Raw genomic sequence first — 26,582 nt, forward strand, 5'->3', positions numbered from 1 at the left:
ACTAAAGACTAACAAACTTGATAGTATTACATCATGCTATTGTATCTTCATCTCTCCAAAACTTCACTGATGTACAGATTTTGCTGTTTTGGAAGGAAATTGGTACTTTAATTCACCAAAGTGGCATTCAACTGATCACAAAGTATAGTCAGGACATTACTGATGTAAAAAAAAAAAAAAGCACATTTTTTATCAAAACTAGATAGGCCCCATTTCCAGCAGCCATCATTACAACACCTTATCCTTGAGTAATCATGCTAAAATTATCATTTGTTACTAGAAAATTATTTGCCATTATATCAAACACAGTTGAAAAATAATTGGTTCATTAAATTAATTGTCTTTGTGTTTGTTTTTGAGTTGCCAGAGTATGCAATAGACTGGCATGTCTTGAGGTCAATATTATGTAAAAAATGGCTTTCTCTAGAAACTCGTCAGTCAATCATTGTTTTGAGGAAAGAAGACCTAGCTGCAGACCGGTCAGAGTGCCCAAGCTGACCCCTCTCCACCGCCAAAAGCGTCTACAGTGGACACGTGAGCATTAGATCTGGACCATGGAGCAATGAAAGAAGGTGGCCTAGTCTGATGAATCCAGTTTTCTTTTAGATCATGTGGACTGTGTGTGTGCGTTGTTTACCTGGGGAAGAGATGGCAGCAGGATGCACTATGGGAAGAAGGCAGGCCGTCGAAGGCAGTGATGCTCTGAGTAATGAAGATTCTGATGGGAAATCTTTGGTCCTGGCATTCATGTTGATGTTGCTTTGACACATAGCACCTACCTAAAAATTGTTGCAGACCACGTACACCCCTTCATTCAATAGTATTCCCTGATGGCAGTGGCCTCTTTCAGCAGGATAATGCGCCATACTACACTGCAAAACACTTTCAGGAATGGTTTGAGGAACACGACAAAGTGTTTAAGGTGTTGACTTGGCCTCCAAATTCCCCAGACCTCAATCCAATTGAGCGACTATGGGATGTGCTGGACCAACATGTCAGAACCATGGAGGCCCCACCTTGCAACTTAAAGGATCTGCTGCAAACGTCTTGGTGCCAGATACCACAGGAAACCTTCAGAGGTCTTGTGGAGTCCATGCCTCGATGGGTCAGAGCTGACATGGGGTGATGGTCAGACTAGCCTTTATCATTGAAGGAATGAGTGTTACACTGAGGCCTGTACACTGGAGTGGGAACGATTAGGAGGTAGAGGGTCCGTCTTGGTCTGGGGTGGTGAGTCACAGCATCGTCGGACTGAGCATGTTGTCATTGCAGGCAGTCCCAATGCTGTGCGTTACAGGGAAGACATCCTCCTCCCTCATGTGGTACCCTTTGCAGGCTCATCCTGACATGACCCTCCAGCATGACAATGCCACCAGCCATACTGCTCGTACTGTGTGTGTGATTTCCTGCAAGACAGGAATGTCAGTGTTCTTCCATGGCCAGCGAGCACGTCTGGGACCTGTTGGATTGGAGGGTGAGGGCTAGGGCCATTCCTCCCCAGAAATGTCTGGGAACTTGCAAGAGCCTTTATGGAAGAGTGGGGTAACATCTCACAGCAGAACAGGCAAATCTGGTGCAGTACTTAATGCAGCTGGTGGCCACACCAAATACTGACTGTTACTGTTGATTTTGACTTCAACCTAAGTGTATGTAAACTCCATGGCGGGTCGTGCATTTAAATTATAGTGCTTCAGTGTGATTCATACTATAAAGAAAACACTGTTTCACAATTAGTAAGACACTCTATGCCTATAGACACTATACATAACATACACTGCCAAATAATAATACCAATTGAAATTTTTAAAACATGTCCACGCATGAAAGTCAAAACCAAGAAAGTTAAACATTTTAGTTTCGTATGGGTAGACAGTTACTTTTCAAAACTTAAACTGACACTAAATCAGGCATCCCAACCTGCAAAAAGTCATTTCAGGGAGGTTGATTGGTTGACTTACCGAAACAGGCCAATCAGGATGCTCTCTGTCTTCACTTCTTGATGCACACGCACACACACACGCAAGGTCTCTCGCTCTCTCCCTCTCTGGCGTGCGCGCTACACGGTTTGGAGCACAGTCTAACCGCTCTTGCTCGCTCGCTCTTGATTCCGGGAGATTTTAACTAATTTGCAGGCATCAGGGAGCCGCTATCAATACGCGGGAGACTCCCGGAACTTCCGGGAGACTTGGGATGTCTGCTAAATGCTCCAACCAGCCTAATTTACATTTAGAAAACTCCTGATATTGTTATAACAATGCAAAAATCACATACCAATTTACTTTTTAAATACATAAGGATCTCTTATTCAATGTTGACAGCAGCAGTAATGACAACCGGGAGTCTTTAGCAAGATCTCGCGCTCTTTGCTTTCAAATGACCTACATCACTTAAAGTGTGATTGCATCACTCAAGGCTAGCTAGAAGGCCTTGACTTGGACATATCCTAAAGGCCACACCCACCAACAACAAATAAATCAATCTGATTGGCTGATGAATCTGACAATCTGATTTTGATGCCTATTCACTGCTATGTTGAGGGATTCTGTAGAAATTCTGAAGGCTTAACGGAGTGGAGCTCAAACTCACGCGTTGCTTCGGCTAAAGTGCTCGGCTTTGGGCATGCGATTTGTGAACCAGTCGCATGAATAAATTCTGATTGGATAAACTATTCGTTGTTTACTATTCGTTTGTAGATGAATTAGGAATGGAAAGCGATTGAAAATACATAGGCAAAAAGGTAAATGAGAATGAAATGATGAAAAAATATTTATTTATTAGACATGTTAGGCCAGCAGAGAAAGCTTTGCTGGCCCTGATAATTATCCACTGTGTAAACTTCTGACTTCAACTGTATATATATATATATATATATATATATATATATATAGTATAAAGGTAAATTTCACAAAGCCTGGTACAGGTCACATCTTACCCCACAATAACAAGATTTGTTTGTTTTAAACAGAAAATGATGGATAGGATATTAAGCACATTTTCTCCATATTGTCATTACTGAAGTGAGTAAATAATGATGTAATATTTAAATTGCAAAGTATGTGAGTTATTCTGTGTTAGCTCAATATTATTTTACCTTTGAAAGAAATACATAAATGAAAGGATCTCCTTTTGATGACAGAAAGTGAAAATCAGTGATTAGTTTCCAGTAGTGTAACATATGAACTATGAATAGCTTTCTGCAGTTATCCATTTTATTCCCAGTGCCACATTAAACCACTGTAATCCACCACATGTATAGAATAAATGGAATCTCTAATGTTAGATTTGACCTGTTAATGGATGTACTATGTCTGGTGTGCTTTTGTTTTTGTCTATGCACACACTTTGAGAGGGAGGGGTGCATGTGTAGTAGGGGTGAGCCAATAACCTTGAGTTATTTATAGCCAGTTAGAGTAGCTGCAGTCAGTATGCAGGACTGTACCGTTCCACTCAGACTCCCCTGAGAGAGAGAGAGAGAGAGAGAGTGCAGGATGGAGGTAAGGGTGGATGCAGCATTGCTCTAATTTCTCAGTTTGCCAGATCATCAAAATCACTACAAGGAGACCCTGAAAATATCTTAACATGCCTGTGTAGTTCATGCACCATTTAACATACACGCACTGATGATACATTTAAACTGGATTTTCTCTATTGATTTTAGTGCCAGTTGGTAATTGAAATGACTTATTTTTGTCCTCTCTTTTCTTTCTTTCTCTCCAGTACAGAATTGCTGAATAGGTGAATGAAATTAAACCTGCACATCTGTCATATTTCACCCCAAAACTAAAAGGAAGACATTTATCTTAAAATGCAGCCTATTTTAGGGCTTTTAAAATGTTTTGTTTTTTGACAATGAGGTGGCAATTATAATAATGCAAAAAAAAATAAATTAAAAAAAAAATAATAAAAAAAATAAATAAATATATATATATATATATATATATATATATATATATATATATATATATATGAAAATAATGTCACAACAATGCAAAAATATTTTATGGTCCAAAAAATTTCTTAAAGCAATAATATTTCTTGATTTTGGAGAGAAATGGGACCCGAACATTTTTTTTTAAGTAGAGCTGCTACCGATTGTTGGATGTTGACACAATAGTCTCTTTTTCATCATTACACAATTTAAATGACAGCTATTACATATGCAAATGTATTACATTTTTATTTACATCTTCGACTCTTACACACAGTAATCACAATTTTAATTTTCAACTTTTATTTCATTACTTTTATTTACACATTCTGCATCACATTGCAAAGTATATTCCCTTTTGCATCCCTGCCTTTTTCACTAGCTCTTTATTTGGTGTCCATCCTCCATAGTCCGAGCTCTCATTTTGTGTTATTTAATCCTAAAGGGATGGTTCACCCCAAAGTGAGAATTCTGTCATCATTTACTCACCCTCATGTCATTCCAAACCCATATGGCTTTCTTTCATCTGTGGACCACAGAACAAAAGAGATGTTAGGCAGAATATTAGCCTCGGTCTCCATTTACTTTCATTGCATTTTTTTTCTTCCCATATGATGAAAGTGAAAGGTTATTGAGGCTAACATTCTGCCTTACATCTCCTTTTGTCTTCCATGTTAAAAGGAAAATCATATTGGTGTGCAACGAAATGTGGGTGAGTAAATGATGATAGAACTTTAATTTTTGGGTGAAATATCCCGTTAACATCGCACTTTCCGAGCGATAGCTGTTTCTCTCAGTCGACCGGCCCTTGGAAGATGAGTTTGATGTGGCCTTGTTCTCCGGTCAGCCACGTTCCACAGAAAGGACAAGCAGCGTGGAAGGCATGCGTTCCGTGCGGCAGTGGGATTTGACTCCAGCCTTGCACCGTCTTTTCCGAGCACACGTGCCCGCAGGGGCAGAACGCATGTGTCGGGGGGCCTGCGTCCAGGTACAGCCCTCCTTCGCACCCAAGCCAAAGGGGCACATAGGGGCCCACCCCTCTGCACATGGGACACTCGCGCTCTCCAGTGGTGGCTGGAGCGGTTCCTCCGCCCCCGGTTAACACCAAGGCAGAAGATCCTGCCTTCTCCTTGCGAAAGCCCCAGTTATGGTAGCCGTGAACGTGGCCGCAGTTCATATACACCCAGGGTTGTTTCTTGTCGATGGTGGCACGTTGGGCCAAGCTGGGGAAGGCGAGTGTGTTGAAACCCACAGGACACTGTGGACGAGCAGCATTTAGTTCTTGACGTAGGGATTCGAGCTGTTTGAGAGTCGGGGTGTGGCGAAGACCGCTGGGGGTCCGCCAGAGCAGAGTGGCCCCGCAAAGATCGATTAGAGAACCATCCTGCAACATGTTCGACTCGTTCTCGACCTGTGAGATAAAGAACACATACGTTCATACATACATTCAGTCATTTAGAAAGAGAAGGTTTTAAGCACTGTAGAAGCTCACAGAACTTTGAAGCTCCAAAAACCACATAAAGGCAGTTTAAAAGTTATCCATACGACTACAGTGGTTTAATCCATGTCTTCAGAAGCGATATGATAGGTGTGGGCAAGAAACAGATCATATTTAAGCCCTTTTTTACTATAAATCTCCACTTTCACTTCACATTCTTCTTATGTTTTTTGGGGATTTGCATTCTTCATGCATATTGCCACCTACTGGTTGGGGCTGGTCAAAGGTGGATATTTATAAAGGACTTAAATATTGATCTGTTTCTCACCCACACATATAGTATTGCTTCTGAAGACATGGATTTAAGCACTAGAGTCTTATTGATTACTTTTATGCTGCCAATACATGCGTTTTGTAGCTTCAAATTTCTGGTCACCATGCACAAATTGTGTTGCAATTCTTTAGTGAATTTGCCCCACAGTGTCTTAAAAATGCGGGAGACACTGAAAAAAAGTGAGACCTGACACAATGGTCAAAAACGTCTGTCTAGCATGTTTACATAGTTAAACTATTTAAATACAGTACAGATGGACGCAAAAACATATTCCGGGTGAATGGCCCGTCATTTACCATTCATTTTTACTGCATATTTTTCCATAGAATGAAAGTGAATGGTAACTGTCATTCTGCCCTGGATCTCATTTTGTGTTCCACAGAAAAAAGTAAGTCAAAAAGGTTTGGGTGAACAAATGACGACAGAATATTCCTTTTTGAGTGAACTATACCTTTAAAAGTTGGATGAGCCACAGTTTATTTATTTTAAGCCATTTAGATTTACTAAGCCAAGACTAAAATTAGATCAAGTTTAACAAATTTGTTTCCCTCACAGATTTGTTAACGTGTTTAAAGCAAATTCTCACCAGTTTTCCTCTTTGCTGGGCAGATCTTGTCTCTCGAAGGGCAAAAACATTCCCACACACGGAGATCTCCCTCCAAACCCCTGGAGCGGGCTCAGATACAAACTCCCCTGCTGGGTGCATCACAAGCACCCCATTGGTTGTTAGCCCATCCATCAAACCATCTGAGGTCCTCCATTTAGCAGCTCGCTCCTGCAAATCAAGCATTTCAAGAAGATTTACAAGAGTATTATTATTCTCCTCTGACTATTACACTCAGTATCAAGATTAATTCACAGATTAACAACAGTTGTTTAAATGTTTGTTTTACATTATATAATAAACACACTGACAAACTAAGCTTAAAGGATTACAATGCACAGACAGATACTGTAGGGTTTCTGTTTATAACTACTGTACTAGCTATTACACAACACACCTACTACTTGGAGCTGCATTATAAAGTGGGAGTCTGAAATATTCCTACCCAGCCTGAAAACAGTATCCATTCTTTCTCTTTCCACCTCCACAGAGCAGCAGCGAGCGGAGAGCTGCACAAGGACATTTGTCCATAGCCGTGCCTTGATAGGTCATGCAGCACTGCTGGCTACTGGACCATTGCTGTTCTCAAGGTTAATGTATTTTTGAGAATAAAAATGTAAATATCCACCATTCAGTTATCAAGGTCAAATCATATCAAATACTGTCATTATTTACTCATCCTCATGGTCTCCCAAACCTCTATGACTTTATTTCGTTGAACACAACATATAAATGTTCACACGTCTTTCACCATTAAATGTAAGTAAATAGTTATTCAGGGCTGTCAAGCTCCATAAAGAACAAAAAAGTGCCTAATGCTGAGTTCACACGATTTTAAGCCCGAATTTCGCTCGCCGACAAAAGCCTGAAATCGTAGGCAAATCAGAGCTCGCTCCCGCAAGCGACAAACGCAATGTATGAACCATCAAAGACGCGATCGTTGACACGTTGCCGAGGTGTCGCCGATGTCAGCGAGATATCTATCATGTTAAATATCAACTGCAGCGTTGACCTACAGCCAATGAGAGAAACGGGGCACGAGAAGTTTCAGTGGGAGGAGTCCTAATGTACCTGCAACAGAACATCAACTAGCATGGCTGCGTTATCAAGAAAGTCTCATTGGACCGAAGAAATTGAGGAAATTGCATGGCCCTATGCAACATCGAGATTATGGGTTCGATTCCCAGGGAACACACAAACTGATAATATTTATACCTTGAATGCACTGCAAGTCATTTTGGATAAGAGCGTCTGCCATATGCATAAATGTATGTACACAAGACCTCCATTAAACTGATAAAGCCTACCTGAACGTCCTATAAACCTGTGAGTGACACTTACACATATAGGTTTTAACAGGTAAACTAGTAGGAAAATGACGCGTGTGTTACTGTTAGTCCTCTGATTTCAGTGAAAATTGAGCTGTGCCGTTTTCTTCCATCAGCTGAAAAGGATTCTGCATTAGTAAGAGTGTTTATGACTCAATGGCCTCAGTGGTATGACTCACCCCAAGGAAGATGTTTTTGGAAGTGTCAAAGCCCGCGGCATATATTCGTGCAGTGTACGGAGCATTTCGCTCACACATGATGCGGCAAGCGTAGCGGGAGATCGTGCTCTGGGCCGACTGTCCTCCCTCTCCGTTGGCACCCCCCTGACCCTGTCCTCCACTGCCGCTGCCTGCTGTGTCTGTCACCACAAAGTCAATCATGCTCTCTGTGGAACGGCCGATCTTGAGTAAAAGACACATTAGCAAAAAGACAAGAGCAAGTGAGATATTGAGCAAATATTCTGGCACAGATTGATTAGATATGAAAGTCTTCCACACTGGTGCCGAAACCCGGGATTGGAGGAAGACGCGCTGTCAGAGGACCGAATGGCAGCGTGGAAGGGAACCGGAGTGTTTTTCTTTTTTTTTCTCTCTCACTCCATCAGGCTCTCCCACTTTATTTCTCTCTCCCTTCTGCCTCCCCTCATCCTACTCAGGTTCCCAGGAGGAGGGGAAGACCAGCCGGTGGCAGAACGGCCGAAGGGGCAACTCCTTCCCTCCAGGAATGGGGGAGGGAGTAGGTCAGGCCGGTTGGTTCCCCAGCGTGAATCGGGTTTTGGGGGTGTGTGACGAGGAGGAGGGCATGAGGATGCATGCCTGGTGTGGAGTTGCCCCAATCAACGGGAGAGAGAGAGATAAGGAGGAGCTGGAGATGCCAGAGAGAGAGAGAGAGAGAGAGAGAGAGAGAGAGAGAGAGAGAGAGAGAGAGAGAGAGAGAGAGAGAGAAAGAAAGAAACAATCTTTTGTTATGCTGAAAAGCAATTTTAAGTTGTGTTTAATTAAAAAGCATTTTTGGTTGATAACCCGGTTCCCACTTCCTCCTTTCCGATAAACAAGATGTTCCTGGATCAGCATTACTATTGAACATCAGAGTTTAGGGTTATAGTTAGCAATGTTGAGGAGTAACTAACTAACAGTAGCGATGATACTAACTAAATTTTCCAGTTTCGTGACAGTAGCTATTTTCACAATAGTGTAGATTATCCAGCAACGAGCAACATTTTTTCAGATGGAACCAGTGCTGTGTCACAAAACGGACTACTTTGAACAGTGCTGTTCAAAGTAGTTCCCCCAATAATGATGGTTAGGCTTAGAACATCATTCTTATAAACCCATCCTTTTCTGCTGATTTCAGAGGTACAGTGCTTTTGCGTGACACCTGTCTAGGCTTCAACGCACCTCTCAGAACAACTGTCATATGCCAACTAATGTGTTGCAAACAGCATCTCAGAATGTTGATTATACTGTTTATACATTTTCATAAAGTATCTTTGTATAATATGATGATTATTCCCTAAATGTCATGATAAGCATAAATGTTTCTCTATAAGCAGTCTCTCTTTCTTGTGAAGTGCCGTGGTGAAAGTTCAATTTGTTTGAACTCTGAGCATCCAGCGTGTGATGCAGTGGTGTCGGGCGTTGCAGCTTGATGCTTCCCTGCACAGAGTTAAATGCATTGAGGAATGTTGACATGACTCATGTGAAAGGGATTTTAGGGTTAGGGGTATGACTGGGCCTTTAGGGTTAGGGGTTGCTGATTCAGGAACATGCCCATATTGGGTAAATCATTTAGTGCATACAGTTAGTTAACGTTCTTGAGGCCAGAAATATAGAACAGAGAAATATGATTCACCACAGACAACACTATTTTACTTATGGTGCAGTGAAATTGAATATGTTCACAGCTATAATAAATATTTAAATAGCCTTACTGAACTATAATGAATATGTATGCAACAATAATTAAATACAATGATTATTTATAAAGTCATACTGTTATAAAGAACTAAATAATGACTGAAAATGTTAACAGCTATAATGACCTAATTAATAATGAATATGCAAGAAATTATAATTAACTAATTCATTACTTCTAAACAGCTTCAGTCAACTAAATATGTTAACAGATTCAATCAACTAAATAATTTATAAGTAAACAGCTATTATGACCTAATAAATTGAACATGTAAGCAATGATAATGAACATCTAAACAGCTTGATTCAATGAAATAATTTATAAATAAACAGCTATAATTAACAAAAATGTAAATTTAAATGTAAACAGCTATTATGACCTAATTAATAATGAATATGTAAGCAATGATAATAAACTAAATAATGAATATGTAAGCAATAATAAATGAACATCTAAACAGCTTCAGTCAACTGAATGAATAAGTAAACAGCTATAATGAACTAAATAGTAAATACTGTGTGTAAACAGCTTAAGTAAACTAAATGAGACGTTGTGTCTTTCTCAATGCTTTGCTCACCTGAAACATGTCAGTGTTTGTGTCATGTGTATATTCCACGATAACAGAATGACTCCTGGACAGTGTGTAAGAGATGCTGTGCTGACTTTTGTTGCTTAGGGCCTGCAAAACACACACACACACACACGCACACTTTTTTTGACTAATGGCCTTTATTGCATTTTTCATTCTCTAAAGAAGTTTGAGGAATGCAGGTACTTTTATGTTCACAAAACTTATGCAACATATTGGCACAACAAAGGTGTTATGCAATTGCTCTTACAGTATTTTGTAGGTGGGTCAAGAGGACAGTTATTTTGGAACAGATTTTGTGTAGGAAAACATTTAAGCAATAAACAACTGTTTGAAATCTCATTGAAAGACCTTAACATGAGGTTGGAAAGCTATTATACTAAACATCCATGAACATCTGTTTATTACATTTATGGCAAGACTCGTTGAAATTCTTAATTCTGATTGGTAATTTGTGACATTCTGAATATCTAGTCTGAAGAATGCACAGTCAGCTGGTTACTATCACAAAATAAACACCCAACAGGGTGATCAGAACCCCAATGTGAAGCGGAGGGTTCTTGTATCACCCCGAAGTGGATTATTGACCAGCTGACTGTACATTACTCTGTAATGTTACAATACATTTGTAAAGCATTTAAATATAGCTCCATGATATAAATGCTGTCACCTTTGACACTAGAGGTGTGGAGACGTTGTGGATGACATCAGGTTTTACGCCGTTGGATTTGGGTCTTTTGTAAAGGGCCAGCCGACTCCTTCTGCGCCCCTTGTCCCCGCTAGCAAGTGAACCATTATGTCTGGATGTAACAAGACCACAAGAGTATGATATAAGCTGAGCAAGTCCTTTGCAAGAACAGTTTTAGAAAGTAACTAACTAAAAGTAGTGAAACTACTAACTACAGTTTTCAGTAGTGTGACGGCAACTCAGCTGATTTCAAAACAGAGCAACTTTTCAAAAACGAACTATTTTTTCACCTAGTATTACAAGTCTATTTTTGTCACATTGATTTGCATGTGAAGGCACTAATCAAACATACTTTCCTCAAATGCCCAAACTCTCTTATACAAATGACTGGAAAGTTTGTTTATACATTTCATTGAAACATAGAGTAAAACAATACAATTCATTTGAATCCCTGTGCAGACACATGGGCTGCATTTTTTTGTCTTTTTTTGTAAAAATCTATAAAATAGTATTTTAGTTTTTACATTTATTATTATTCATTCAATTTTTTGCTATTATGATTATCAAGAAGGGATGGATTCAGATTGGACAATTTTCACGAGGACAAAGATGTATTCATTGGAGGTGTCTAGGTGATGTTTAAGTGATCAAAAATCAACTATTTTTTTCATGATGCAAATTTTTAGATGGCAAAGCTCCTTAAAAGGATTAGTTCAACCAAAAATGAAAAACCCCTCATCTTTTACTCACCCTCATGCTATCCCAGATGTGTATGACTTACTTTCTTCTGCAGAAAACAAATGAAGATTTTTAGAAGAATATCTCAGCTCTGTAGGTCCATTCAATGCAAGTGAATGGTGACCAGAACTTTGAAACTCCAAAATTCACATAAAGGCAGCATGCAAGTAATCATTAAGACTCCAGTGGTTAAATCCATATCTTCTGAAGCAATACAATAGGTGTGGGTAAGAAACAGGTCAATATGTAAGTCCTTTTTTTACTTTAAATTTCCACCTTTCACCAGCCATGACCAGTAGTTGGCGATATGCACAAATAATTATATTGCCATAAAAAAAAGAATAAGGATGTGAAAGTGAAAGTGGAGATTTATAGTAAAAAAGGACTTAAATAACACCTATAATATAACTTCAGAAAACATGGATTTAATCACTGGAGTCATATGGATTACTTTTATGCTGCCTTTATTTAAATTTTGGAGCTTCAAAGTTTTGGTCACCATTCACTTTTTGAGATTGTGAGGAACAACAAAGCTGAAATATTCTTCTAAAAATCATCATTTGTGTTCTGCTGAAAAAAGAAATTCAGACACATCTGGGATGGAATGAGGGTGACTAAATTAGATAATTTACATTTTTGGGTGAACTATTCCTTTAACTCTTAGGATATGTTTTATAAGCCATGTCTAAACACCAGAGATCACACTATGTCCATAAATCTCATTTGTAATTCAAAATACAATGTATCTTTATTAATCATCTCCATTCTGTTTATCCTAGATTGTTAGATATTGATGTTGCTATCTCGACAAAATTATCACTTGGCCTAGAAAATATTATCATGTTCCCATAAGTTAATATGACATGGCGCAAACAAGTGTACTGAATCCGTCCCTCCATATTCACTGTACATAACAATTAACTTTTTAAAATGTTGCCGTTTTTCACCCTAATTGAGCTTCTCATTGTTTTGCTGCCAGATAAATACAGCTCTGAAAAAGAAAAGAGCATAAAATAGCTGAAATATTGCCCTGCCCTTAAAAAATAGCCTTAATGAAGTTAGCTGCTCTTTAGTAGCTAGTCGTGTCCTTAAAAATAATTAAATTACATGAATCTGTCTCTCTGTCTATACTATGACAGAAGTCATACAATCATCTACAAAATGAATGATGCAAGATGCTCAAGAGCTTGTCAATGAGGAAGCAAAGCCATCTAATAAATCATTCAGAGAATGATCAATAGTCCAGACATTCAAATGAGCTCTCTCTCTTTTTGTCTCTTTGAGAGGCTTACAAAATCCTGTTCACTGTTCTTTCCCAATTTCATTTACTCAAGGGTTAAACCCTCTTCCTCTTTCCCCTCCTGGCACTGGAAGCATTCATTTCACGGCTCTGCCAAACAGCAGCTTGATTTGAATGGCATCTTTGTTGGCAGTCAAATGAAGAGTTTTGCATCTGCAGCTGAAATCTAAAGTAAAAATAAGTCTGGAAAATGAGCCGCAGGTACGTTTGTGGCATTCATTCATCTAAAAGAAACGATGTTGACTGAAGTCATTCTTATTTAAGGGTAATTTTCCCCTTGAACTCCCACTGAACTCCTGTATTCATTGAAATACCCTGGCTGAGTGGAGGAGCTGTTATTTAGATTAATGGATTTTGTAAATCTGAGACGGTCTTGTACAGTTCAGATGAGTGTACTGTAGGTACAATTTAAACTGAATGAATAGAAACTCAATATTGCCATTCCATTGATACTGCTGTCAAAGCCCATGGGAAAGAAAAATTTCAAATGAGATCTTCTTAAAGGTGCACTACGTAATTTTTTCCGCATTAAAAAAGTTTCACTCCTAAAGAAATTAATTGTAATTTTGAAACACATGTATAAAATCATGAGCACTCAGATGAGATGAAGACTTCAGTCATATCAGTCACCTTATAAAAGTTGTTTTATTCTACATGGGGCAGGGGCGCCCTCATGGGGGCTGCCATTTTAGAGTCACATGACCAGATGAATACGACTCGCTTAAACTCAGTAACCGTCTTGTTATTGGACACTTTCACTCTTGGATTAAATGAATCAATGCTGATTGTGAATAGTGAATTTCTACAATGGCATCTGTAACTGAAAACTATTCATTTTGAATGATGCTGTATCCACACCACATGCGGAAGAGCATGCAAAGCGCTTCTCAAGCGCTCTGATGCATGCACCATCAGGCTCTCGCCAACTCCTGCGGAAATAAACGAACAAAAAAAAACTTTGATAGTGAACACAAAGCGCTCCAGTTTCACTTTAATGATCGTGTAATGGCAAAAGTTCATGGTCATAGGAGGTTCATACATGCAGTGGCGCAGAGTTAATGGCACACGGAGGAGGAGATGCACGCTTACTCTATTTCTGTGGAGTGATAAAATAATGAAACTAAATCTCAAAGATTATGCTTCATGAGAAATAAGGGCTTGTGGGGTATAAAAGAGCATTAAAATAACATGTGAAAGTGAAGAAATTAGGAAAGAAATATTTTACTATTTTACTTTTAAGTTCCAAAAATACAAAAAACAATGTAAAACTGATCAAAACTAAAGTTGACCAAAAAGAGACATATTTTAATTATTTTGAAATATTATAATATTTCAAAAAGAATTTCATGTCATAAGTTTAAAAAGCCTTAAAAGGAAATCATATATCCATATTTTATTATTTGATTTAAATATTTGAAGTTAAATATGTAAAAATGACTTCTTAAAGTTTATAAATCACACATGCACCTTAAGAAATCGTCATAGCCATAAAACAATTAATCGTCATAATCGCAATTATTTTGTGGCAGGGAGGAGGGCGGGCCGGGTCACGATGCTGCACACCATGCCCTGCCCTCCTCCCTGCCACATATTTGTTTGACAATTAATCGTCGGCCAAATTTCCTAATCGTGACAGCCCTAATCCTTAGGAATAACGTGAATGTTATCTTACCCAAGTACAATCAGCTCCCCATACTTGATGGGCTCATCCTCAGGGCAGAGGGCATCATGGGACTGGGATCCTGAGCCCAGAGGAGGTGACGGCTGGCTCTTGTTGCATGATGGACGCAGCTCCAGGGATGGAGGAGGACAAAGAGCTTCGGAGCTCCCTTCCAAAACCATATCCAGAAGAACGACTCACGGCTATGAGAGAGTGAGTGAGGGAAAGATTATGGAGAGGAAATGGAAACTCAATATGAATTCTATCTGCATCTCATCTCCCTCGCCAACTACAGTGACTTCACCTGTAGCAAAACAATAACAGGCGTATCATGCATATGAAGGCAGCCACACACTATCTCAGGCTGTTCTCTCAGGATTAAATGTAATATTAACACATAACAGCTGATCCTGAGAGAACAGCCTGAGATAGTGTGTGGCTGTCTCTGCAGTGTTTTGAAGTCCACAAGCAGCCAACCATCTATTGACAATCTGTCGGGAACAGGAGATTTAACCAATCCCAGGAGAGTAACAACCTTTCCATAAACACACAGTCAAGTGCTCGATTGCGAAGGAGTTCATTGTTGTTTTTCATACACACTTAATGGCTACGCAGTTACAGCAGTGACATTTCAAAGGTTCCATGCTGACTGTCAGATAAATTGTTGTGTTCATTCCTCTTGAGTACATGGTGTGCACTATCTGGAAGAAAATTTCGATATAGTAATCATAATAATACTAAATTGTATCTCTATCTATCTACAGTTGAAGTCAGAAATGTATATACACTTAGGTTGAAGTCATTAAACCTAATTTCTTAACCACTCCACAGATTTCATATTAGCAAACTATAGTTTTGGCTGCTCACTTAGGACATCTACTTTGTGCATGATACAAGTCATTTTTCCAACAATTGTTTACAGACTGATTGTTTCACTTTTAATTGACTATAATCACAATTCCAGTGGGTCAGAAGTTTACATACATTAAGTTAACTCTACCTTTAAGCGGCTTGGAAAATCCTAGAAAATGATGTCAAGCCTTTAGGTAATTAGCCAATTAGCTTCTGACAGGCTAATTGGTGAATTGGAGTCAATTGGAGGTGTAACTCTGATTGTATTTTAAGGCATACCTTCAAACTCAGTGCCTCTTTGCATGACATCATGGGGAAATCAAATGAAATTAACCAAGACCTCAGAAAAAAACAATTGTGAACAGGAATTATTTCCTATTATGGAGGAAACAAGTAGACAAGTATCTATATCCACAGTAAAACAAGTCCTATATTGAAATAAGACTGCTCAGTAAGGAAGAAGCCACTTCTCCAAAACCACCAGAAAACAGTTTGCAAGTGCACATGGGGACAAAGATCTTATTTTTTGGAGAAATGTCCTCTGGTCTGATGAAACAATGGCCATAATGACCATCGTTATGTTATGAGGAAAAAGGGTGAGGCTTTCAAGATGAAGAACACCATCCCCAATGTGAAGCATGGGGGTGGCAGCATCATGTTTTGGGGGTGCGGTGCTTTACTGCAGGAGGGACTGGTGCTCTTCACAAAATAGATGGCATCATGAGAAAAGAAAATGATGTGGATATATTGAAGCAACATCTCAAGACATCAGCCATGAAGTTAAAGTTTGGTTGCAAATGGGTCTTCAAAAATGGACAGTGACCCCAAGACCCCAAGCAGTGACTCCAACAAGTGAATCCAAAGTTGTGGCAAAATGGCTTAAAGACAACAAAGTCAAGGTATTGGAGTGGCCATCACAAAGCCCTGACCACACTCCGATAGAACATTTGTGGTTAGAGCTGAAAAAGCATGTGTGAGCAAGGAGGACTACAAACCTGACTCTGGAGGAATGGACTAGAATTCCTGCAACTTATTGTGAGAAGCTTGTGGAAGGCTACCCAAAATGTTTGACCCAAGTTAAACAATGTAAAGGCAATGCTGCCAAATACTAACAAAGTGTATGTAAACTTCTGACACATTGGGAATGTGATGAAAGAAATAAAAGCTGAAATAATTAATTTTCTCTACTATTATTCTGACATTTTACATTCTTAAAATAAAGTAGTGATCCTAACTGACCTAAGACAGGGAATGTTTTCTATTTGATTAAATGTCAGGAATGGTGAAAATCTGAGTTGAAATGTATTTGGCTAAGGTGTATGTACATTTCTGACTTCAACTGTATCTATCCATCTATCTGTCTCTGTCTGTCTGTCTGTCTGTCTGTCTGTCTGTGACATGAGGAGTGGTGTGCTATTACTTTTCTCAGTGATCATATCAGATCAAAATCACATAAACTTGCATTGAAGGTGGTACCTTTGTCATACTGAAAGACCAGAATATCATAGATACCTGGGGTGTGCTCTTTTCACTTGGGCCAGTAAGTACCTAGACAACAACAACAACCTAGCACTCCAGAAATAACTTTTGGCTGAACTTGGTTCAATCATGGACAGTGGTCTGAAATGAATTTTTCTCAAATTAAAATTAGCATGCAATTTAAATTTAAATACTTCAAGTAGAGGGAACTTAACTGAATAAAGTAACAAAATATTTCAAAATAACTCAAATGAAACTATTTTATCACTAAAATAGTTTCATATGCTAGCTAGTGACAGGAAATATTAGCATGCTAAATACATCCTGGTGGGATGCACTACCGAGCACGACTTTGTCACTATGCTACAAGGGCGGACTGGCCATAGGGAGAACCAGGACTTTTCCCGGTGTGCAGGCCATGAAACGGGCCACCGTGTTATGCCGAACGTGCTGCGACTGGCTGAAGAGGGCCGTCTGGCTTCAATTTTTACACTTCGAAGAAGGAGGGATATCGGAGAATTCGCGTTTGCATTGCGAATATGGCTGAAACGATTAGTCGTAGTTATCGACAATAAAAAATTGCCGATAAAAATTGCCGAATAGTCATTTGATCTCATTTAACGTAACATGAGATCACTTTAAACTCTAATGATGATGTGTGAGAGCAGCACTGCAGTTCGCACCTGAATGAGGAGAGGAAGAAAACACAGCTCACATCCAGACGCAGACTCAACTGTCACAGTTTCAGGTGTTGTTGATCGCAAAGTATGAGGGAATTATACAAAAATACCAAATAAATAAATACAGAATCACTTTTGTTGTGAAATAAGGTGAGCTGGAGTTGCTGCGCTGCTGAGGCAACTTGAGCGTCGAGCGTCTTTAAAGGAAATGCCCCAGCATTACATCTTAATGCAGTAATATTTAATGCATTATAGCTTTATTAAAGTTCAAATAATAAGGAAGCAGGTCATGTAATTAACTACAAACTCAAAAAACTGGCATTTCTCTGTGCATTCAGCGCCTCTTCTATGAGTTGCGTGAATGTCCCAATCTAAGGGGGAGAGATTGAAACTGCACCCGTGATGAACATAATTTTATAATAATAATAATTTAGACTATTTTAAATGGAAAACAAGACAAAAACACTTGATAACATCAGGATTTTTTTTAAAAAATTATTAGTTTCCTTTAATTCAGTGAATGCCATTTAGAGATATTTTTAAAAGATGATTTTGTCCACTTTATTGTTAGCAAGCACGTTTAATACAACTTTTATGTCAGGGTACAAGATGAGTAATCGGTTAAGCGCTAATAATTAATAGTTGCAATAATCACCCGAATAGTCGAAAATATTTTCTTATAATTGTTAGATTAATCAATTATCAAAATAAACGTTAGTTGTGGCCCTAGTTGATATTCACTATATTTGGTGTACAGTGAAAAACAATAATATAAATATTTATTACATGCTTGTTTCTCATTCATTTTTATTAGCACAATGGCTCCAGCCTCATCATAAGCAAAGACAGTGACGTGCTGTGTGCCTTTGTTGGCTGGTTATTTAGTAATATTAACAGATCATTTGGTTCTCAAAACTTTTGAAAAGCTGGCCGGTACCGAGATCACTTCAAGTTTTCCCAGTAAGTGACTCTGACATGAGCAGCACGGTGGAAAGGGGTATGTGTGCATGTATGCATGTGTGTGGCTGTAAACTAAGGCCTACTGGCTATTTTTAAAAACAGTCATTCGAGATGACCCGCCCCCAATTCCTGTTTCAGTAGGAAATACGTCAAAACAGCTAATCAAACAGAGCTCTTCAAGGCACTTCAGTGCAACTTTAAGTTCCATTGGTAACATGAATTTGAGTAATATGAACATGGGGGGGTGGGGGGGTAACGAGTGAAACTGTCGATAGTGAAAGTAGATTTTTTTGAGTGTATAGCAATGCCTTGGCAACCAATCACAACAGCCTAGAACAGTGGCGGGCAATCACTATTCACATTATCTATCTCATTTGAACTGTAACTTGTCTCACATCTACTATCGCATTATACGCATCTTGCACAGTCTGCAAGGGTAATGCCACCTTAAAGGAATAGTTCACCCAAAAATGAACATTCATCATTTACTCACCCTGGCATAAGGATGTCCCAGATGTGTATGGCTTCAGAATTGTGGCACCCATTTACATGTATTGTAAGGGCCAACAGAGCTGACATATTCTTCTAACAATCTTAATTTGTGTTCTGCAGAAGAAAGGAAGTCACACACATCTGGGCTGGCGTGAGGGTGAGTAAATGATGAGAGAATTTTCCTTTTTTAGGTGAACTATCCCTTTAATCACAGAATTGTTTCCGGTTATATAATATCTAACTAAATAATTAAACACAACATACAAAAATATGCAAAACCTATGGCAAGGCAACATATTTTTTAATATGAATATACAAAACACTAAGAGCACCCGGTTTGTCCTCTTCCTTAATCCAATCACCAATGTGCAGAAAATTAATCTGAACCTAGTACAAACCCTTGTCCTTGCAGGAAGCTTGCTGGTTTTGAGATAACCAACAGCACAGATGAGCCAATCACTGCGCTATTATGGCACTGCATGACTTTGGGTGTGCAGTGGTGAGCGGGGGACTGGAGGCTGGGATAGAGTGAGGAGAGGGAGGGATATCCAGAGAGATGAAGAGATGGAAGAGGACAAAAATAGAAATAGCATGTTGGTGCAGGTGATAAAGGAGAGGAGCAGGGAGGGACAGTGGGATGGAGAAAGGGATGGAGACATACAACAAACATATAGTGCATATACAACAGCAGATAAGAGAAAACAGAAGATTACTAGGGATGCACAAGAGATGCTTCATGCTGGTAATGAAGTGTGTGTGTGTTCGTGCTGAGGTCTGGCAGGGTGATGGATTTCTTGGTCTGTGCCACACACTTTCTAATCAGACCACAGCCACAACCTGGGGGAGAAAGGAGGGAATGAGAGAGATTTGGAAAGGGAGATCAAGAAGAATGGAAGGATTTAGAGGGGTGATGAAGAAGAGAAAGACCATTATGGAAGGTGATCTTTCTAGACACAACAACAATACGACTACTGCCATAGTGAATAGTGGCTGTAATAAAAAGACAAGCACTGTCTCTGCACTCTAACTGTTCTCAACACATTATTGGCTGGCTTATCAATAATTCATTGCCTTCCTTTGCCGTTATTAAAAGACTCAAGTCCCAACGCGCAGGTACCTCTAATGTCTTTCTCCTTTTTTATTCCCTTCATCTTGCCTTCTCAGATCACCATGTCCTCCCTCTGGTCTGTTTTTATGTTCACCCTTCTTAATGTATCATCTCCTGTCACCTCTCTCTCTTTCCCACAATCCTCTCTTCTGCCTCTGCAGCGAGATGAGTGAGTGTGGAGCGTAAGAGTGTGTGTGTGTGAGTGTGAGCGGGGTAGACAGAGAGAGAGAGAGAGAGAGGGCTGCCTCATCCATCTCTATCAAGACACCGATGAAGAGGTTACTAAATATACCCACACAAGGAAATGATCTCGCGAATAACTTATGAGGCTTACTCAAGTCTAGGCTTGCCAAACTTAATTTGTCATAATCTATATCTGCTTTTCAGCAGATCATTAGCTGTTTCACTGTTTTGCCTGTGCTGTGTTTTGTGTGTGCGCAATGGATGCCATGAATACTGGCACAGTTGCATAATTGTTGGCAATGCTGTTCTGTCTGCGAGTGATTTGGGTATTTGAGTTTTGCTTGGTTGTTTTTCGAAAGCTATTGTAAATTGAGTTTGCACCTGTCAGAATGACTACAGGACCACTTTGCTTTAAATGTATGTAATGTTATCTTTTTTTAACAAGTCTAAATTAAGACTGTCTGTGGGAGTTAGCACAGATTATGCCATTTATGACTGCACTAAAAAAGTAAAGAAAGAAAACAACTCTTTGGCTGAACTTGATTCAATCACAGACAGTGGTTCCACATGTCTGAAATGAGTTCTCTTCAATTAAATTACCATGTTATTTCAACTTAAATACTTTAAGTAGAGGAAACCTAACTGATTCAAGTAAACCCAACAAAATTTGACATGCCAAAATAACTCTTGTAGTGATATGCGTGCAAGTGACAGGAATTGTTAGCATGCTAAATATATGCTTGTGGGAAGCACTACTAAGTGCAACTTGGACACTATGCTATGATTAGTAATGCAATTGCTCGATGGATAAAGCAATATGTAGAATACCTTAAAATGCATTGGTCCTCAAGCCAGGATCCACACCTCACCGCGATTGTCACCCGCAAAACAACAACATAACAGAAATTCTTCTAAATCTCACACTAACAAAATATTATAAATTAAAAGTCTCCCCTTTTATATTTATCTTGCACAAAGACACATAAAATAACTAGGACTGGGAAATGTACGCAATCAATGCAGTGTATTTTATATTTTTTTACTTCCTGAAACGCGAAAGGTGTTCCTGGCAATCTACACAGCCTTACGGCATTACTTAACTCTATCCATAAAATAAATTAAAAAAATAACATTTTAACATGCACATATTTAAATAATTAAATAAATGATGACTAACCGATTTCTTGCAAGTTCTTTGAGACAGTAAATATATTTATGATGATTTTTTTTTTGTTTGTTATAATGTATCATGTACCATCATTTAAGATTATCACGATTAATCACAGAAAACTGCGATTAATTTGTTACAATTTTTTTAATGATTCACAGTCCTAAAAATATCACTTAATTTTAACATTTACGCTCCCTTTCGAGTCTCATGCAATGCATGCTGGGACCTAGAAATCCTCTGCCCAGTTTCAGCAAATCAAACAAAGAACATTCATGTTGCCCCAACTCCAATTTATAAAGTAAAGCTAACAAGACACTTTTTTGGTTGAATCAATTCAGTTAATTTAAGTTCCCTTGGTTACATTAGCCTAATTTTTTGAGTAATATGAATATGGAAGGATTGAGTAAAACTGATGACATTGAAAGTTTTATCTTAAAGTGTTTTGTCATTATCATTTATCACTATCATTTTTATTCTTACATGGGTTTTTTTCAACTGTTGACAGATCATAATAATTGTACGTGATGGCAAAATTGCAAGAAATCGTACAAGTTGGCCCTTATAGAGAAAAATATACAAACCAACGAAAAACGTTATTATGATTTTTCCTAAGACCTAACCCAAACCTAACCATAATTTCATACCTCTTGCCCAAACACTAAACCTAACCATTTAATACATTTAATAAAAACATTTTTGTAAGCACAGAACAACTTTAGCTAAAAAAGTAAGCCTACTGTTTCCGAATTCACCGAGAGATTAGTCGGGTAACATCTCAATAAACTTCCCAAAAATATTATTTAACATTACTGAATTAACCTGAAAATATTAGGTTACACCAAAAAAATTCATTATAAGGGTTAGATCACGTATTAATTGCTACTTATGGTAACAATTCCAAATTACACCTTTTGCAGTGAATGTTTTCTACTAGTGCTAAAAAGCTGCAGTCAGCAGCAGTATAACAGAGGTGCATATTGCATAATTAATGTGAAAACACCATCAGTAACAAGTGTTGTCCATTGTACTATAATGACATTATCTCTGCTAATGTAAACCTGTAGCCTATGCAGTATGTTGAAAGGACATCATGGCTATTGTCTGTTGCATTTTGCTGTGAAGCTGTAGTCTGCAGCAGGTGTGTGCGGCTCATGATGGAGTGAGTGTCCTACAGTGCTGTCTGACCCCGCTGCTCCAATCTGGGCGAGCACAGGAAAAAGCTGCAGCCACCAAAGTGAGGGAACGAAAGAAAGAGCGAGTACACATTGATGAGCGAGACATCCTCTCCCCTTCATAAGTGGCTCTGAAATATGATAGTGACCTTCAGAGGCAGGGACCTCGACAGATGCTCTATCATTTACACTGTTCCAACAACACATCAGCATTCACAGATGCAAGTCAGCACACTCGTACAGTATATGGACCACCTATGTGACATTGCAGTGGCATTTTGCAATACAGGTTCATTTATAATTAGAATTAATTAATAATTATGAAGGTTCTTCAAAATATGTCAGTGTGCCAACTACAGAATGGCACAGCAGAGCAACACTGCAAAGGGGAAATACTATGCAGCATATAAACACAACCACAATGAACCACCAGTCAAGCTGAAAGGAAATTAAAACGATCAGATAAGTGAACATGCATGTTTACAAATGTGTAAACTTCAAACAACACGCCTGGTTATAATACCACTATCATACACGATTAATAAACAAGCAAATTATACCACATCACATGCACACTCATGCATACTGACATAAATTAAGCCCTCATCTATCAAATCTGAAGTACAACCATTCAAAAGTTGGTTTTGTTTACATCTGCTTAATGCTGCGATAAAATACTAACCTAAACTTTGACATAACACGTCATTATCCTTTCCCAAGGCATATTGTTCTGAAGTGACCTAGAAATAATGTTACATAATATATAAAAGTTAAAATCCTCAATCATGAGGATTGAGTTCTCTCAACAATTGTATTAACTGTCCTCACCAACATTGCTGCTTTTAGTCAATGTGAATTTGTTTGTTCAAAAAATGCTAAACTAATTTCTTAGTGAAGATTTTTATAAGCAGATTTCAGCTCAGTTTGTCCATACAATGCATGTAAATGGGTGCCATCAGGCTGCTGGCTATTTGATGGTCAAAAAGGCATGTTTAGGCATCATAAAAGTAATCCACACGACTCCAGTCGATCAATTAATGTCTTCTGAAGCAAACCGATAGGTTGATGTAAGAAACTAAATCGATAATTAAAATGTTTTTAACTTTAAATTGTTGCTTCCACCGCTGTATTTCTGTTTGATACTGATACATGGACTGTTGGCAGCAAGTGATTTTGTAAAGTTAATAAAGTTTATAATGATAGATTTATTTTTTTTACACAAACCTATCAATTTGCTTCAGAAGACATTAGGTGATCGACTGGAGTTGTGTGGATTAATTTTATGCGGCTTAAATATGCCTTTTGGACCGTCAAACAGCCAGTAGCCTGATGGCACCATTTACTTGCATTATATGGACAAACTGAGCTGAAATCTCCTTATAAAAATCTTCACTTCGGTTCTGCTGAAGAAGGAAAGTCATACACATCTGGGATGGTTTAAAGGTAAATAAATCATGAGAGGAGTTAATTTGTTGGGTGAACTATCGCTTTAACACACAATCCTCAAAAATATTGACAATCGACAAACTTATTAAAGTTATTAAAACAACTGACTAATAGTGGCAACACAAAACAACAATAACAGCATGAACTCATCAAACAGCTAAAAAATATGCCTAAAAGACTAACCACCTATAATGTTGCAATACATGCTGGAAACTCACAAATCAGCATCATTGTTCAATATGACATTGTTCATTCAGACAACTCTGTTAGGCTAGTTGGGACAACATTTGGGGGAATACTATTGGTCTAACATGTGTTTTTATGTAGATGCAAAGTAATTCCAATTTCGTAGAATCTGTGACTCAAACCCACCCATAAGCTTGATAAAATGCAATTTCATGTTTTGCTGTGCTTAGTAGGCATACTTTATGTGACACTATATAAAATTTATTTTTGCCTTTGTATTAGTAGTTCTTCAAACAAGATGTAAACAAAGCACACTTGCAGAACCAGCTCAGCACTTATGCATTTGAAATTAAATACTAAATTTTTGTTTACAATTAATTGATTGATGAACTGATGATACCTTAATTATATTGTTCATCACAGAACATTTTGTGCAGGTAATTCTGCCACGTTATTGTGCAAACTAGGCCCTGTGAAAACTAACATTTTCCATCATCTGTTCCATAAATGTTAGAGATAATGTTAAAGATCAGCACAGTGAAGCTTATGTAATGGCATTTTTTTTTTTACATTCTGCTAATTTACTCGAAACAGCACGAGCCGTGGACCAGCTCGTGCTCCCAGACGACAGATTGCATCGGATTGCGTCTCAGTCACACCACGGACAGGTGAAATCGAATATTCGAATTCCAAGATTCGAATTCAAATAGGATTCGAAAATCGAATTTTAAGACGTAATCACACAATACTACCGAGGCACTCACTGTAGACTTAGTAAAATATGAAAAGTCTGGCAACATTTTATTAACGACATTTATTGAGTGCCGACATGATACAAGTGTGACATCTCGTGCATTATTACCATGCCAATACCTTTTAATAGGCCTACGTCGACTGTTAAATACAAATAAATAAATAAAAATTTAAATAAGAATAACAGCCTAACATATGGGCATATTACATCACGTCATTATATTAAAACATGTTCTATTGGTATTCATCTCTGCAGTTGTGTCCCATATGAATTACATAATTGAGATTTATACTGGGCTGTCTACAAGGCCTGGGAACTACACACATGGGATTTCCGCTGCAAAGAATATAAATAAGCAACTACAGAAGAAATCACGCATCTAGACATGGCACTCCGCAATAATCTATAAGAAGACTGTTTAAGTAATAATAAACAGAGGGGAAAAGACAGGTAGAGACGACAAGGCAAAAATACTGGCAAAACAAGTAATCCAGATAAACTATCCACGTACGCACCTGATGAAGTTCTAGACCCCTGTCTTGAATATCCTTGGCTTGTCAATCCCCGTGTGGCCTTAAAATCGGGCGTCGTGCTGGTAATTCATCACTCGCTGTGTTAAACTGGATGGCACGCGCATCACGTCGCGTGGTTTGCATTGCCACACTCCGGTGTCATCAGTTCCACGGAAGACAACGCGGATTTTCATCCGGGAGAAGAGTGTTTTCGGTCTAGTCCAGACACACCGTTGTCACGGTCACGCCCATCTCTCCTTCGCAGTTGTCCCGTTAAAGAAATCCGAGGACGGGGTTTGCCCTCGCCCACATCATGCGTCTCTGCGGTTGGTCTGGATGCCACGACATGCGTAGCGCCGCCTCCTTTTGCGAATGTTCGAATGGTACTACGGTAACGGTCTTATTAATAGTCATGAGTCAAAGCTTCGACGTCAATACACGCTAATTAATATTCTCAAATCGGCCTACTCCATTGGAAGATTTCGGCGAAGGCTGAGCGAGCTAATTATTATTCGTGAGAGCGGCGCGGTTGGCACCACCTCACTGTTGTTACTTACGCGCGCGGTGACGCTCGAGCGAGGGGTTTGACAGCTCGTGGAACCCTCCGCAGTCTCGACATTTTAGGGATTTACCTGTGGAACAGCAACGGCCTTATTAAACCTATAATACATGCTGTGGTTTTGCTGTGTCACTATATAGATCATATATATATGATCACTGTTATATACATACATATATATATATATATATATATATATATATATATATATATATATATATATATATATATATATATCTTTCTCTCTCTCTCTCTCTCTCTCTCTCTCGTCTCTCTCTCTCTCTCTCTCTCTCTCTCTATATATATATGTATATATATGATCACTGTTATAAATAAAAAAAATTATATATAATATTATGGTTAGTTATATATATATATATATAGAGAGAGAGAGAGAGAGAGAGAGAGAGAGAGAGAGAGAGAGAGAGAGAGAGAGAGAGAGAGAGAGAGAGAGAGAGAGAGAGAGAGAGAGAGATGAATAATGCACAATCCAAATTTAGCACAAGT

The 26,582-nt window shown here is 38.6% G+C and overlaps 1 protein-coding gene across 1 annotated transcript; it reads right to left on the bottom strand.

Annotated features, from left to right (window-relative positions):
• Nucleotides 1-3,988: 3,988 nt before the first annotated feature.
• On the bottom strand, nt 3,989-25,869 carry LOC127651437 (E3 ubiquitin-protein ligase pellino homolog 1-like). Its single transcript, XM_052137261.1, has 7 exons — nt 25,520-25,869; nt 14,534-14,724; nt 10,806-10,935; nt 10,124-10,225; nt 7,812-8,033; nt 6,287-6,475; nt 3,989-5,339 (listed from the first exon to the last, which is right to left on the bottom strand). Exons 2-7 carry the CDS (start codon nt 14,701-14,703, stop codon nt 4,722-4,724), a joined length of 1,431 nt encoding a protein of 476 aa, XP_051993221.1. The 5' UTR covers nt 14,704-14,724; nt 25,520-25,869; the 3' UTR covers nt 3,989-4,721.
• Between the last annotated feature and the right edge of the window lie 713 nt (nt 25,870-26,582).

The sequence above is a fragment of the Xyrauchen texanus genome, chromosome 1, assembly GCF_025860055.1.
Source record: "Xyrauchen texanus isolate HMW12.3.18 chromosome 1, RBS_HiC_50CHRs, whole genome shotgun sequence".
Lineage (NCBI taxonomy): Eukaryota > Metazoa > Chordata > Actinopteri > Cypriniformes > Catostomidae > Xyrauchen > Xyrauchen texanus.